Source organism: Corythoichthys intestinalis, chromosome 12 (assembly GCF_030265065.1).
Source record: "Corythoichthys intestinalis isolate RoL2023-P3 chromosome 12, ASM3026506v1, whole genome shotgun sequence".
Lineage (NCBI taxonomy): Eukaryota > Metazoa > Chordata > Actinopteri > Syngnathiformes > Syngnathidae > Corythoichthys > Corythoichthys intestinalis.
Window position 1 is genome coordinate 45,250,577 of NC_080406.1, and position 17,209 is coordinate 45,267,785.

Below are 17,209 nucleotides of genomic sequence, written 5' to 3' on the forward strand. Positions count from 1 at the left end.
TCAATGACTAATTGGCATAATTGGACCATGAAAATCACCAAAATCAGTTTCCCTCCTACAGATGAATTGTGCTCACTCCATTAGTTTCAGTTCTGTTGTTTTTGGTTGTTACTGCTTTCACTGATATTGTCTATGGATAATATATGGCTTACACATATTTGTATTTATCTTTTTTTGGTGTCTGGTCAATCTCCTGCATTGTAAATATGTGTTCAGCTTCTCTGCTCTCAGTCTGTAAGGTGACCTAACCCCATACACTCATCTGTCTGTTAACACAGAGGGTCTGGGCAGCGAGCTGTGCTCTGGGGCCCATGGTGGCTGCACGTGGGGGATGCAGGGACCTGTTGATGCAGCTGTCCCACTCCAGAGTAACATAAGACCTTATTAGAGTCCATTAGAGCACTTTGAATTCAATAAGAGATTGTCCAGTACATCCAAACATTCACACAATTTACAGGGAGGTAGGAAGTGAAAGAGGGTTGATTGGCTCAAGGGGTTGTTGTTGGCAACAATGTTTGCCACCATAATGCATTTTGTATACATTTAAATTCAACAGTGAAGCATCCTTAACATGACAGTAATCTTGCTTTATAAAAAAAAAAAATTCATATTTAAACATTATGTCAGTATTGTAGCAACTCTATTGGAATTATTCCAATGATATTTCAGTCGTCGTAGGTCATAACCCTGATCAGAGGCTGATGCCTTCGCCTGCTCAATGTCTGTTTTCTAAGCATTATCTGAACACGGACAAGTCCAGATATTTCTCATTTATCAGAACAAAACAACCGTACGTTTGTTTCCTCTATCTTTTGACGTTTTGTTTGTACAGGATACCCACATGATAGTGATAAAGCATGAGGACAGAGAGTCTGCCAGAAGTCCACCATCCCAGAAAAGAAGTTCCCTTGGCCCCACCAGCAGGGGTTTAACCCGTGACTTGCTTTGATCTTTAATTAACAATGAGCCTGGATTTCTGGTAAGCAGAAAGTGCATAAACACAGCAGCATTTGCAAGCCAGGAAGATAAAGGGGCTGCAGATAGTCTCTCTTATACGAAAAGAGCATTACAGTCATGGTGGACAACCTAATGCTGAAATGTCTGCTTTGAATACATTAATATTCTGGAGCAGAACATATAGAATGACAGAAACCACTGCTGCCAGCCACATCGAAGACAGATTGGGGTTTTATGGCACATGCTATGTCTGCAAGCACTTTTGGCTTTAATTTAAAAAAATGTAAACACACGCATGAACCACAAAGGAGCATGAATTAAACAAGAAGTTGCCAGAAACCACTCATATGTGTAATTTCAGAGTTTCCAAAAGCATTTTAGGAAAAATAAGTGGTCATATGATGTTTTTCATATACTCTACAGTACAGTTGTCATGCTTTTTCATAACAGGTAAGCTTATATGTTACTATTTCCAGACCGTTTATCCGATTGCAGCTATGTATCCGATTATCTGTGCATTACTATATTTCTGAGTAAAAAAATGTACATTATTTTCTTCCTATTCCTGCATTTGGTAGTGATGTTGCATACCTCCCAAGTCTTTTCTTCAAATAGGGGTGCACAGATCAAAATTTTCTCAGCTATCAAAGATTTTTCAATACATGCCAATTTTTTTATAAAAAACAGCACTGCACCTTTAACATTCCAATCAATCTTTTTCCATTGTGAAACAATGTCAATGGTTTGAATGTGAGCCAAATGTGTGCATTCCCTTAACATATATTACCTGACTGAATTTGATTACAAAGGAAAGACGAGGCCGCAAAAAAATTACCACATAGCGACTTTTCAGAATCTCAATTTAAAAAAAAAAAACTGAATGTCAATTGAAATTCCACTCATTCACACATTAACACGGTACAGAACGGCTGATGTTTCAATTGCAAACAGTACTTGGGCTCAGAAAGTATGAAAATATCCTGACCACAAATGTTCGCAACCAAATGCTGTCGTGCTAATGTGGCTAACTCACTGACGTGATTGGTGGACAAGATCAGCTGTATTTATTGTGAACAACTGATCACAGATCCCCCAGAATTTATTAAATTGGCCCGCCAATCATTTGGTGCACCTATAGTTATCACCAATGGACGGAATCATCACATTTCTCTATTTGCTTCCTAGATCCTTGCTCCTGTTTACATGTCAGTGCATTTCACCCATCAGAGACGCAAGAAGCTTGGCAGTTGATTGGGTACAGTTTAAATACTTAGCTGCACTATGACATATTATTTACTCTATGTACTGTAAGTGTTTTATTTTTAGTTAAAAAGGAAAATGCAGCTAATGTTTGACTACATTTTTAAAAAAGCAGATTTTTGAAGAACTCACAGTTCATTTAAATCATTTGATGGAGAATCTTTTCGGAAGGAAAATTGAAAAAAAGCAGCCCCGTCAACAATTTACTTTTACTTCTTCAACCGACTGAAAATAACTCACACACGTTTTCTGCCATGCATGATAATGACGTAAGCAGACCATAGACCAAAATTGGGCAACAGTATAGCTGCAAGCAACATTCAAAGTATCCATACACTTTAGGGTGAAATCGAGTATCTCCAGACTTGACTCATTCATGTCTCCTCGAACACCCACAACCACCACCACAGCTATTTTGTATTTTAACATCCACTCTTCAACCTTTTCCTTTCTTCTTGGTTATCACTTCCATTCTTGGTCTCCTGGTTCAGATCTCCCCAAAGTTAATGATGTGACACAGAGCGGCTTACTATCAAACTATTGCGTGCTGAACACTCCAGCCAAGACCTGGATAACACATCATGCATGAATGGAAAAAAATAAACGTATGACTGCTGATTCATCCACCCTCACTATGGTTTTCTCGGGCTCCTTTCAAGACAATACACACAGGATGCCCATGCATCAGCTTAACTTTTTGAGGGCACTCATTGAACTCATTGGCTGCCATTGACAGCGCTAGACGTCCAAGTCATTTAAAATGGACGTCTAGCGCCGTCAATAACACAGAAAGATGAGCATTCACGGCCAGTCCTCTCAGTTTAAATAAATTGGATGTCTATCGTTGCCGGTGGCAGGCAATGAGTTAAAAATACTGTGCAATTACAAAAAAAATATTGGAACCATAATGAATATTTCTTTGTTTTTTTTTTTTTGTTTTTTTTTTACATTTGAATTGCATACATTTTGTTTTAAATAATATGTTACACTATATACTTAGAATTATATATGCAAATAAAATTATAATAATATGAAAAATATATCTATAAAAATACAATTCAAATTATATATACAATTGTTAAAAATTATGCACACATTTCATTTTGGTCATGGAGGCCATATCTTTTTTATTTTACAGTGGTACCTCTACATTCGAAGTTAATTCATTCCAGGACTTTTTTTGTAAGTTGAAATGGTGGAAGGCAAGCAGGATTTTCTCATAAGAATACATTATAATTCCATTAAAACCTACACTAAATCCTTACTAAATACTGCTGGTACTATTGCAAATAGCAAGTACACAGAGCAAAACAAATATATTATGAATACAAATGGGAGTAATAATAAAATAATCGTAATAAATATAGTAATAATGATAATAAGTATACCTGTAATAATGTAACAAATTGGGTTCTGTTGTGGCAAATCTGTTTTGCGTGGTGTACTTGAACGTGACAGAGTGAGAGATGACTTTTTACTTTCATGTTCAGCTGCGGCGGAGAGAAGGCATGTTTTGTTGCACAAGTTCAGAAATAAATTATTAAAAAACTGACGAAGCTGGCAATGTTTTTGGCGAGGGTTTAGGGTTAACCATTACAATTATAATAATTGTCACCTTAACTTATAAAGACTGGCAAACGGAGGTCAGAGGAGGACCGTCAAGATCGTAGACATTCAACGGCCGTATTGTCCAGCCAGTTCACGGACACGCACACCACGCTCATATTTTTCTATCATTTCCATCTTTATTTCAATGGTAGCCTCACCTTTTTCCTTTTTTCACCACCTGCACTAACATTCTTGGAACCCACTGTTTCTATTTTTATTTTATTTTATTTTATTTTTTTTTTTTATTAATTGTTTTCACATTTTATTCATAATTTCTAAGGGTCTAACGGTACATGTAATAGTATTGAACCGTTTCGGTACGTGGTGCTTGGTTCTGACATAATATAACCCTTACTTTTAGAGGCTGTGAGTCGATCGGGTTACAGTTTATTTGTGTAGATTATATTTACTCCGTGTTCTCTACTATAATGAGGACCAACACAGTAGGACAGTATAACCCAGAAACGTCAACAGCGTGACAACGTGGCCGCCGCAAAAACGCAGTCAAATGCGGGCGTTAGAGTCAATCAGCCAATGCACACCATTCGCAGTGTGGCCGCGTGTTAGATGCGTCCCAGAAGCGGCTCAACGCGACGCACGCGAAAAGAACGGCAGAGTTTATTATTTGACACGAGACGCGGCCCTCCTGCGTCAATACTACTACCGGTAGCTAGGATCGGGCCGGAAGTCACTCGTGTAAAAATACGGTGGATCTGGTCGATTTTCAAACTAATACGCAATAGTAACCTACTTTTTGAGTCCATCAGATCTCTCGAGTGGTAGATCGGGGCACAGTTGACTTGTCTTTGTTGATTTACTGCTGTCTTCTCTGCTATAATAATAACCAACACGGTTCCGTGTTCAATACAAAACTCTCCTACCACAACAAAACAAGTAGGAACTGATATTCACATAGGAACTAAAGTTATACAACATAAAATATACAGTATAAATGAACACTACATCACGTTTGTAAAATATAAACACATAATAAAATAAATAATAGCCCATTTAAATAAAATAAATTAAAATGAGCTAAAACACCTGTAATTAAGTAATAAGAATAATACACAGATCCTGCTTACACAATTAAATTTATTAATTTCTGTGTGGCACTTTAACTTGAGAAAATCCACCACTGAAGCTTTTGAAAACCGTTCATAAGAAAAAAAATGTTTGATTTAGGCATTTCATTTGTAAAATGCATGTTAAAATCTTTGTCATTGGGATTGCTTTTCTCTTTAACACAAATCTTATTTTTTCGTCTTTCATTCAGAAAGAAAGCTGACCAATACGCGGGGTCTGAATGGCAAATTGTTGTTGGATTATCTTTAAATACCCGCTACTTTTTGAGCAGAATTGTAGCTTTGTATAGGCTAATGTTCCTATTATTGAAAGCACAAAAGTGTGAAATAAACAACAAACACATTTATGTTTTGCATTTTGTTTTCTTACTGTACCGAAAATGAACCGAACCGTGACCTCAAAACCGAGGTACGTACCAAACCGAGATTTTTGTGTACCGTTACACCCCTAATAATTTCATTTTCTCTCTGCACTGTTTCTATTTGTTGTATTTTTTCTATTAATTGTATATAATTACAATTCATTTTTATCAGTAAATGTTATTATTCATAAAAAATGTATCAAATATCAAAAACCACATTAATGATTGATAATTAAAAATGTATTTAATTGTAACATACCAAATGTCCACATATGTATTTCTTGGAGGCCACACTTGTATACCAAATGTTAATATTGTGGCCTACATGACCCAAAATGTGATACCCATAGCTGCTTGCCCTATAAAGGGTTAAAACAAAGATTCCACATTTTATGCTGCAAAGATTCTGGGCTGACAGATAGAGTGTGAAAGTTGTCACATCAAATCACATCTGCATATTTGGTGCATGTGCAGTGAGTATCATCCAATATTTCAAAGACATAAGGCACTGTGTGATTAAGAAAGGCAGGTTTAAGAATGTGTGAAAGAAAATAAATTGTAGATGGAAAAGTGACAGGCGTAATAAAACAGTCAGCTACAGTAATAAAGCATGCCAGAATAAAAGAACTGTCTTACTTTGGCAGGTGTTGCTCCTTTCTTCATAGCCTGGGTTGCACAGACACTTTCCGATAGGCACAAGCCACTCGCCCTCTGTGCTGCAGTACATTCGTGGGGGCTCCTCCTCTTTCGAGTTATTGACACATAAACCTTTCACCTCAACCAGTGACTTGGAGTCTGTGGGCACTGTGTCTGGAAAGGAGGCCAGATTCTTCACTATGTTTTGGCACTTTTTGAAGTAAACCCTCACAGAGACTAAAGCTACACAGGCACCCACGTCCTGGAATGCCAGGTAGAAGCCCTTCTTGGTCATTGGGCCTACTTCACGCACTTCAGTGTTAAGTTTGAGAATGCGGTCGCCAAGGTCCATTTGAGTGAAACTTTCATCCGCGGCTATGGTGTCAATCTTGGAGAACAGGTGTTCTCGGAAGTGACTGCCTTGGTCGTCATCGGTTTCCAAGTAGAGAAGGTTGAAGGTTTCCTTACATGTACCCAGGACTAATGGAATGGAGTTGCAGTCCCTCAGAGTGAACTTCAATTCGACGTAAATCTTCTGGGCGGACTGACGAGGGATCCAGTTGGTGCGAAGCCAGTTGTTCTGGCTGTATTCCATCACATTGCACACCTGGAAGGTCCTGATGGGTGTGTAATGCTCATCCACGCCACTGATCTCCTCCCACTACAAAAAAAAAGGGAGCAAAGGGAAAGAGGACAGGAGTAGAGAAAGACAAGTAGAAGCAAAAGACAGGAAAGTCGCAGGAGAAAATTTGCAGAACAGGCAGAAAAAGCAAGGGTAGGTAATATGGGAGCCATAGCAGAAGAAGATCAGGAAAGGGTGACAGTTAAGAGTTAGAGAATGAGAAAGTGCAAGAAAATGAAAGCATCAGAGAAGCAGAAGTAAGGAAAAATAGGGAAGGATAATAGAGAGAAGAAAGAAAGTTATCTCCATTCTATAAGCATTTACTGTGAAGTTATTCAGATTCAGACAATTTCATGCTGAAATCTAAACAATCAAGGGTGAAAAATCCCACTACGAGATCTCTTATGCTAGAACGTTGAACAAATTAGACCATGTCAAGTTCTTGAAATAAAACAGTACACGCATGTTTTGAATAAATGTGATTGGTTAGTGTGTGTGTGTGTGGGGGGGGGGGGGGGGGGGGGGGGTTCTCGGATCTCGTATTGTTTTTTTCACCCTTATTACTAACTGTTGATCTACTAGTGAGGACTGCAGTCTTTGGCTATCTACGTCATTGTAATGCTACTGATAGAAACGTGCGGTAACTACTACGAAAATAAAGAAGCTAGAAAGTATGGAGAGAGTTCAGTGTATACCAGGAACGTTCATGGCTATCTTACATTTTCCCTCCACTGGAAGAAAGCGATGAGAGAGGAAAGGAGACAAGAAAGTGGGGTCATTCCTTTTGAATTCAACACAGTGGGAAGGCTCGTTGATCATGCGCTTTGACTTCGCAGTTCAGGAAAATCAACAGTAAATCAGAGTGACGATGAATGGGCAAACACCTGAAACACTGGGTTCATTGTGGTTAAAGTGACATACATTTGAATGATTGGGTCTAAATGAATGCTTTGTTCTCTTTTGGTGAAATAAAAAGGAATGGGTGCATAGATGAGCAGTACTTTTAAGTGAGAAAGACAGAGACAGTCTTTATAAGTGGTAACAGAATTTACGGCACTTTGGGACAAGTGTTACTTGAAACTTAAACCCTTCCGGATGCTTACTGTATGTTCATTCATATATAGCTCAAGTGACATATTTTAAGGCCCATGGTGGGTACGCAGCAGGTGCTTTCAAGCATGGAGATAACATGAGGAGATACAAATGTTTCTACTCTCTATTACAAATTGAGTTGGAAATGTGTGTTTGCCAATCATATGCCTGAGTGTTCAAGGACCTCTCGAGCATAAGGATGGCCACTTGCTTTTCATCTTTCAGAAAAAGCCTGGAGGACTGACGAGGGGAAGCTGGCTCAAGAGCGGGGAGATGGAAGGAGGAGAGAGCACCATAAGCTTCACAAAAAAAAAAAAGAAAAAAAAAATGGCCCTTGAAATTCCTTTGGTGTTTATTCTCCAGTGTCATAGTTTCAGAGTATCGCCTCGTTCATAAAGGTAGTCCTTGCTCTCTCAGGGTGTAACAATAACAGGCAAAAGTGGACATACTTGAGTGTGCTGGCAAAAGAGAGGAGGCATTTCAGTAGTCTGCTGTAGTTTGCTGTTTGCTGTAGTCTTTTGTTTGTTTGTTTTACAAAGTCGTAATGTAAATGAATCAATATTCACCAAGCACACAAAACACAAACATTTTATGGTTTTATGTGTCTTCTCAAATATTTAATCCATCTAATAAAGTTTGTCTTTAGAGTTTGTAACCTAACAATGACTTAAAAAAGAATCAGTAGAAGGTTGGGCTGAGCGGAATAAACTGACACTGCGATTTTTGGGGGGTTTGCGATACATTGCGATATATATTAAAAGTAGAATAATTTTCACCAGATTTGAATAGGTCTGTATGGGAAGACTTGGTTGATCACTATGACCACATTGTGTTCATTATAGATGTCACGATTCAATCACATGTTCGTAAATTGGGCCAATCGCGCCATTTTTTAGAGGATACGACTCAGATCAAAAGGATCTTGTTTTTAATTTAGAAAATATGTTTTTCTGCTTTATGTTTGTACAGCCTCTCATGCTCACTCCTGAAAAGCAGTGCGGCCAAACTGTTTTTCTTGGTCACCAGTGCAGCTGGTATTTGGTACTTAAAGTTAGCGATGATTGACAGGTTTGTAGCTTTGATCTGGCCAGAGATGCCTAGGTAGCTCCATGATCAAAGGCACAGATGTGTTAATCGTTAAGATAGGTACACAATCTGAAGTGTGCTGTGGGAACTTATTTGTTGTGTAAGTGAGAGGCTGTTCTCGGCAGCGAGAGCGTCAAAGCAAAAAAAAAAATCATCAGTTATCAGATCAGGACTCGGTATCGGCAGAGTTTCATGTTCAGGTGACTTGGACTCAGGTGCAGAAATATGCGATCGCGACATCCCACGTATTATAACACCGTTTAATCCAGGAAAAGGAGGTTTATCTGTTAATGATGAAGATGTCTTTTATGAAAAAAATGTTTACATAAAAATTATATATATATTATTATATAATATTATATTACAATAACATTAAATTTACATTAAAAAAACAACAACAACAAAACAATTACACATCCTGCGAATGGACTATTGCGCATGCGCACATTGCGATGGCGATGTTCAAACGATATATTGTGCATGTCTAGTAGCAGGCCACTTATATTCATTTACCTCAAGTACACTTTAGTTTATAACTTATACTTTTTTAGGTTTAAAAAAAATCAAAATAATAAGCTTCAGCTTGCCTCATCTGAATGGTAAATTCTAGAGTGGACTTTTGAGTGATTGCACAGTCACCCACAGTTTTTGTTATTATTGCTGTTTAAAATTAACTACAGTTTGCTGCTTACATACGAGACATCCACTGTTTGTCATTAAGAGACATTCCTAATTGTTCAATTGCTTGACAAGTGTGTATGACTACATAACCATTGTTCAATTAACTACTGTAAATTGCTTTTTTTCATGAGCGTTACAGTACAATCAAAGAAAATATATAATCATTTTTCTTACTAACACTTTGTTATTAACAAAAGAGATGTTGCTTGAAGGTGTGAGTGGAACCAATTGCCATCTTATTATCACTGTATCAGAGTAAGAATAGTATCAACCCACTAACAAAGATGTTTAATTATAATTTGAGACATAGAATGGAGTTACATGAGAACAATACCACACTTCTTAAAATTGTTATAAAAGACAGAGAATACTTAACTCATTGCCTGCCATTAACAAAAATAGATGTCCAATTCATTTAAACTGTGAGGACCAGCTGTGAAGGCTCAACTTCAATGCCTTTTGTGAATTAAATTAGTTTGTCACTAGTAGATGCCCAATCCATTTGAAACAATTTGAACAGTCTAGCGCCCTAGATGACAGCCGCTGAGGTAATTAAAGGGCAAATATTTTCCTCATCAGACAGCCAAAATACTGTACATGAAAAGATTAAAGCTTCAACTCCAACTGTGTATAGGAGACGCTTGTTTCCCAAACATAATTAAAAGCAACAAGCGGACAAGTCTTTTGTTTATCACCGAACGTTGTGAAACATCCCTCCCATTGGCTCCTAATTGACATATAACAACACTAGGACTCTACACTGGTGCTTGTGACCTCTGACCCTTGCCCCCAATGGTTGCAGCTGGGCCACTGTTTGGTGTGATCTTGTCCCAGACTTCTCTGATCTTTGCTGTAGGTTTAGCGACTTAAGGGACAGTAAAATGAGAGTGCAGTAACATGAGCCGTTAAAGAAATTACAACTATGGCAACAGGCACGTCTCAGCAGTTCACCCGTTCAATCGCTTCAAAGAAAGGTCAATGAGAGTTAACGGGCCAGTATATAGACCACTATAGGGTAAGAATGCTTTTAGACCTAGACTTTAGAAAACAAGACAGAAAGTGAGCATCCTTTATGGACTTAACAGTAATGATTGAAACCACTCCAGTAATTGTAACCATTGCGATTCCACATTAATAATACAATTATATGCTTGAAAATTCAACATATGAATAATATACATGTGCCAGGGTTTCACCTGGTGGTAGAGAAGCCCACTGGTCGCCCACCATATTTTTGAGAAAAATAAAGAAATCTTAACTCATTGACTGCCAGTATAGTATACACCACATATGTGCTGTGGTAGTTAGTCAAACATTATTTATTTATTTATTTTAATTATTGATGGTTATAGACTTTCCAATTCATGTTGACAAAGTGAGGCTAGCAGCGATTATTCGCTGCTGACCCTCGCAAATAAAAAGAATTGAATGTCTATCATTGTCCATGGCAGTCAATTAATTGAATTGACAGGAATTTCGAAATTATGACTTTTGTTATGAGTCATTTATTACCAATACTTAAACATAGAGTTTTAGAAAATATCAGTCTTGAAACATAGTTGTAACAAGCAAACAAAAATACAATGCGATTTCAATGCAATGGCAGAGAGGTTTGTTCACATATCGACCATACTGTATTGCCATTTCGCTTTCAATCATATCACTAAATGTGGTTTAATTATGGTCGAAATATGCACATTTTTTTTTTTTTTTTTTTAATAATTTCTTTTGTAGCATTGATTTGGTCTGGCTGGGTTGAGGTCAAGACAAGCCAAGCGACCCGTCAGGCTTATAAAGTACTGTTGGGAAGCCATGCACACTTGTTTTAAACATGAAATATACTAATGGTGCTACCCGAGGCGTTAATGGTTTGTGCACTCAATATTCTTTCCTCCACAGTCGGATACGACTGTCCACAGCAAGCGTGGAGCCATCTTAGACTATGGCCTCTGCAGGGGTCACTAGGGTCGCAGACACGACAACTGCTGCATATCAGTCAAAGGGCATTTCTTCGGCCGCTGTTATCCAAAAGGAGTGCACATTTCAGGAATGTTCTTGTATTTCCTGCTTATCGCAAAAATACATGAATAAATAAATAAAAACAGTTTCACATAGCCAACTGAGTTTGGATGATTTTTAAGCAAGGAAAGATGTGAAATTGTTTAATGTTCACATCACAGCTGAGCTGGTGTAAATAAAAATGTGCCAGTGTCAATTTAATCAAGTTTGTGTACCAGTTGTAATTATTACCGTCTGTAACTTGTATGATGTGATGGGAAAAGGCACTTTTTGGCAGTCTTGTGGAGCTGTGGACACTCTTACAAGGACATCTTTTTTAAGCAGTCACTTAAATCTTTTATACTAATGCCAACCTTCTAAACAGCTTGCAGAGGAGAGACTATTCAGAGGAAAACTGACAGGAGTTTAGAATGTGTTTCCTGATTTAAGTAAATATGAATATTTAAAGCATAACAACCAGTGTTGTTAATAACGGCGTTAGAATATAACGGCGTTACTAACAGCGTTATTTTCTTTAGTAGTGAGTAATCTAATTAATTACTTTTCTCATCTTGGCAACGCCATTACCATTACTGAGGTGGGAAAGGCGTGTGTTACTATGTTGGTTGAATGACACGAGAAAAATCTGAGAAAGACGGACTCACGGAGACGAGAGAGCAGAGCAGGAATGGGGAGGAGGCAAAGGAGGGTGACGCCGCTGCAAACGCGATGCTTATATGCTAGGTGGCTCCAATGATACCTGACTGTAGCCGATAGCCTACAAACTACGCCCACATGATGCTAGAAAGAAATCACATATATACAGAACTAGATGCAAATAACAGACACGGCTGTATTAGCAACATGTATAATAAAGAACTAGATGCGTTAGTAAACAGCGGCCATCTTAAAGCAGTAGACTTCTCCGGAAGGCTCTGTTGTAGAGAACCTTCCTAGCGAGCCTAAGTAACTTTTCATCTAAAATGCTCCTAAATCGGCAACATTTTGACTTAAATCTATCTTTAAATGATGAAATAGTTTTAAAACTTACACATGTCAAAAGTAGACAGAATTGAACTAATGCAATAACTGGAGCAATTTTAACAACTTTAACGGTTGATTCACAACATTTAATGACTTCCACACATAGCAAAGGTTACTATCTAGTTATCGCCATATCCGAAATACCCCTGTGTCAAATTAAGTTTATGGTAAAGAATTGGGCTAGGGCCAATTGTCCCAAAAAACCCTTAAAATTTTACATAGTGTGTCCTGTTTTTTTTTTTTTTTTTAGGAAAAAAACAAAAAACAAAACATGAAAATTATCACCAGTTACTCTGCCAAGTAACTAATTACTCCTACATTCAGGTAACTGAGTTACTAATGCAATTACTTTTTGGGAGAAGTAATTTGTAACTGTAATTAATTACTTTTTTAAAGTAAGATTAACAACACTGGTAACAACACGTGTATACTGCGGGGAATACTTTCCAGCCTACCTAGGAGAAAAACTGATATCTAGAGACCAATAAATAACATAGTTTTACCCCTATTACATATTTTAAATACATTTTACATCTAAAAATATTCACACTCACATACATTTGAGGCTGAATCAATCAATTCTTTCTGCAAAATAGTGAGCAATGTGTACCAATGCATTATCACGGGCCGCTTTGAAATCACACAGTGTTTGCCGTAGCGGCAGTGCTTTCTAATCCTGGCGGTCTGCCAGTGATTTCTTGCACCTCCTTTCAGTGTTACTAAGAACTTTACAGCTGAAAACCCAATAACGACAACTTGTGGTTAATATGTAAAAATCTATGCCATCACTCTGCCATTGCACTGAATTGCACTGTATTTTTGGTTTGTTAGCCAAAACTATTTCAAGACCGTAAGTTTTTGCAAGACTATGTTTAAGTATTGTTATTAAATGGCTTATAAAAACACACAAGTCATAATTTTAAAATTTATGCCATTCATTTATTTAAATATTTTTGTATTCATTTATTAATTTATTTTTCCAAAACATCGAGACCCATCGATGGGCTTCCCTCCCAGCAGTTTTTGTTTTCTGGAGGAAACCACATTGTTTCAAAATTTTATTCAAAAACTTCAAGTTTTTCTAAAGTTTAAGTTGCCATGATTTTGCAAACTAGTTGGCCAATGCCACAATGTAGTTGTATTCTCAATTGACTTCAATGGAAAAATAGACTTAACTTTGTGTATACCCATTAATTCTATTTGCATGTCGAGAGAGTGTCTGGGGTGTTGGTTTGTTGCTGAAGAATGCTTTCAGAGCACTCAAGAATGTAATCTGTAACTCTCTTTAGTCTTGTGGAAGGCTAAGCTCCCAGGACACTGCTCAGCCATCAGCCTGCCTCCCAAACAGATAAGAGTATATCTGGATCACACACATTGGCATATACTAACACACAGACACTCATCATTTCAGCCTGCCTACACAATGAACATCCTGGGAGGGTGAACTCTTTAATTTGCTCTGACCGGAGCGTGTTGTGTCTCAGTGGACCAATAGCCACTGCCTTTCCATCAATGTGAAGGAGCGTGCGTGTGTGTCAGGGCTCGGTGCCACATTATGAGAAATCATTTGTGCGCAGCAGTGTCCCAGGGCAGGCTGCTTATCGGAGCAAGTCACTAGATGACGTGAGTAATTACAGATGATTCACCTTGAGGACTTCATCATCAGCATTCTTTTCAGTCTGTCTCTCATCCTGTCTTTTCTCTTCTGCCTTTTTTGTCCCTCCTATTGATCAATCCCTGTTTTTTTTATCTTTTTTTTTTTTTTGATCCAGCAGCAATAGTATAGCACCTTTTTATCATTTTGATAGTTTTGTAACATTCTACAGACGTAATACAGCTTGTATTAAGATATTTGTACTTTGCGCAAGTATTGCTTTCAGATATGGAAATTCAATATTGAGATATGTTTGTTCTGCCACACTTTTTGAGTGAGGACACAGGAGGTAAAATAATTAGTAATTATGTAATGTTGATTTGCACCTTCTTCCAGTCAAAATGGATTGGACGGCCAGCAATGGGAGCGAAAAAGTTAGTAATATATTATGTATGCCGAAAACGCAGACATGGCTGAAAAAGCAGTTCCTGCTCTTGCACCACTCTTTAAAATAAACTGCTGTATTTTAAGTCGAAAGAACTGTTGTGTTTGATGGAAAAATATGTCTATTGCTGCCATAGCAGTTTCATGACACATTATGCCTCGTAACTATTTTTAATTTGTCCATTTTACCCTGGAGACCCCTGTTTACAGATACCACACAACCGTTTTTGTTTCAACCAAGCCATAAAAAGAAGTAATTATATTTATTCTTCGAAAATGTCTATCATTTTTAGTTTAATACCATAAATTGATGTCTGATATTTAGTTTAAAAAAAAAACAAAAAACGAATGAATTAATAACAACACTTAATAAAAACAAAAATAATTAAAATCAAAATGAATAAATACAGAAATATACTCTGATTATGGACTCCAATAATACTATAAGGTTGTTTTAGGGGAATTTCATAGCATTCAAATTATTGTGGCAATAGGGGTCCAATCAACTGAACTGGGAGTTCAAACGGACTGGATGCCTACTAATGACAAAATTTAAATTCACTTCAGAAGCATAAAAGCCACATAATTGGACGTCTCATTGTTATTGGTACTGAAAGAGTAAAACTAGGAGGACTGGCTGGGAATGCTTATGTTTAAGTGCCAATGAGTGCCTTATAAAGGGATAAGAGGTTTTCAAATTTACAGCAGTCTTTAAATACCTAATTTGCCCGAAATTTTTCAGTTCTTTTTACAGTTTGCTCAGAAAATTGCAAATGTTTTCAGGCTAAGTACATTTTTAATAAAAACTTGATAAATAACTTATTTTGATGTGCCAGTTATATATGCAATTAAGGAAAAACTTCTGGCAGCTCATCTGAGCAATTCAGAATCATTTTAAGTCTCAGCCAAAAAGTGCACTGAATCAGGAAAAATAAGAAAACGTGCATTTTTGAGTGTGTGTGTGCACAAGCCGGCCCCGGGGCACAGTAGTCTACCAGTTAGACAAATAAACTGAGCTACAACCAGACTTTGTAGTGGAGAATGGCTGACAGATGAGCCAGCAGAACCCCCCCACCCACCACCACCCAAAAAAAAAAGTTGGAGCGCAAATTCATGTTAAGCAATACACCAAAGTGTGAAATTTGCATAATGCAATCGTAACACTTTTGTTGTGGTTTTAAAAAAAAATGGTTTTCTTTGGATGCATGCAATCATAACTTGGGCATCTCAGCTTTCTCGTGTACAATTGCAGATGTTTTGACAACGTGTGGCAGTGTTTAGTATTAGAGGTGGGAATATTGGGGCATCTAACTATTTGATTACGATTACGATTCAGAGGCTATGATTCAATTATAAATCGAGTATTGATGCCCCGCCCAGCTATTTGCTGCTTTTAATGCTTTGCACATTAGTTACAAAAATTGTTCAAAAATCCTCTCAGGCTTAAATAAACTACTATTTCAGTATCAAGGTAACAGTTCAAAACAGTAAATAAAATACTCAAGTCCCCATTCTGTATCAGCAGCTTTAAACTACATAAAATTAATTTAATGTTTTGAATGAACCGCTACAGTTGTTAAAATTGCTCCTATTATTTCATAATTTCCCTTCTGTCTGCTTTCGATATGTGAAAGTTTTAAAACTGTTTCATCATTTAAAGATAGATTCAAGTCAAGATTTTGCTGATTTAGGAGTATTTTAGAGTTAATTGGGTTCGCTCGGAAGGCTCGCTACAACAGCCTACCAGAGAAGTCTACCACTTTAAGATGGCTGTTTACTAACGCCGGTGAGTCTTTCATTTCGCATCTAGTTTTCTATACACGTGCTAACGCCGCCGAGTCTGTCATTTCACATCCAATTCTATACTGTATACATGTGATATCTACCGTAGCATTATGCGAGTGTAGTTTGTAGCGGCTGTCGGCCGCAGTCAGGTATTATTGTTTTTTTATTTAGCGGCATGAGTTGAGCATGGTGTTTACTCTCAGTCCGTTCCTCATTGCGTCCGAAGACCACGCTAACTGAGTTTTATGTGTTATGTTTTCCACTTTACTTGACATATTTCAACAATTGGAATTTGGATGTTTGTGATTTGTTCTCGAATCTTCCATGGCCAAATCGCGAATAATCTAACAATCGAAAATTTTGCACACCTCTATTTAGCATAAGAGATGAAGTAGAATTAGTGTACTTCAGATAATTTCAACAAAGTAACATTTATTATTCTCATTTCTTTTTTTATTTTATTTTTGACGGGTGAATTACACTCGTCAACAAAAAATGTGTTGCATCAATGCAAACACTTTTTCTTATGTGATTTGGGGATGCTGAATCCAAAATCTGAGCTTTACTCTAAATCTAGTTTTTTTTTTTTTTTTTTTTTTTTTTTCTGTTTTTTTGTTTGTTTGTTTTGTTTTTGAAAAATCAAGATTCAAAGTATTTTCATGCAATGTAAAATTTTGCTAAATTATATTTCTAACAGTTCATGTATTTAACGATGGACATTTGGTTTTAAATGGAAGTTGGAAAACATGTTTTTAAATTAGTGCACTGTAGGTAAAATTAGGTCTACTATCAGAATTATTTATGGAATATCCTACAATAACTGAAAATGGATTATTTGCTATAACCATAACAATTCAATTACAATGTTTTCATAAAACAGGGATAAAATATCAGGTCAATTTCCTTATTGTACCAAAAAGAGGTTAAGCTTATTGGAAATTCCAGCATGGACGCT

General features: G+C 37.1%; 1 protein-coding gene across 5 annotated transcripts in view; it reads right to left on the reverse strand.

Annotated features, from left to right (window-relative positions):
* The window catches only part of LOC130927196 (ephrin type-A receptor 3-like), a 167,775-nt gene that overhangs the window by 140,497 nt on the left and 10,069 nt on the right, over window positions 1-17,209 (reverse strand). For 4 of the 5 annotated variants that reach the window (XM_057852842.1, XM_057852843.1, XM_057852844.1 and 1 more), the window contains exon 3: window positions 5,909-6,569. In XM_057852842.1, the coding sequence (XP_057708825.1) occupies window positions 5,909-6,569 (661 nt within the window). Of the gene's footprint in view, window positions 1-5,908; window positions 6,570-7,225; window positions 7,262-17,209 lie in introns of all 5 variants that reach the window. The other variant, XM_057852845.1, reaches the window with a different exon arrangement.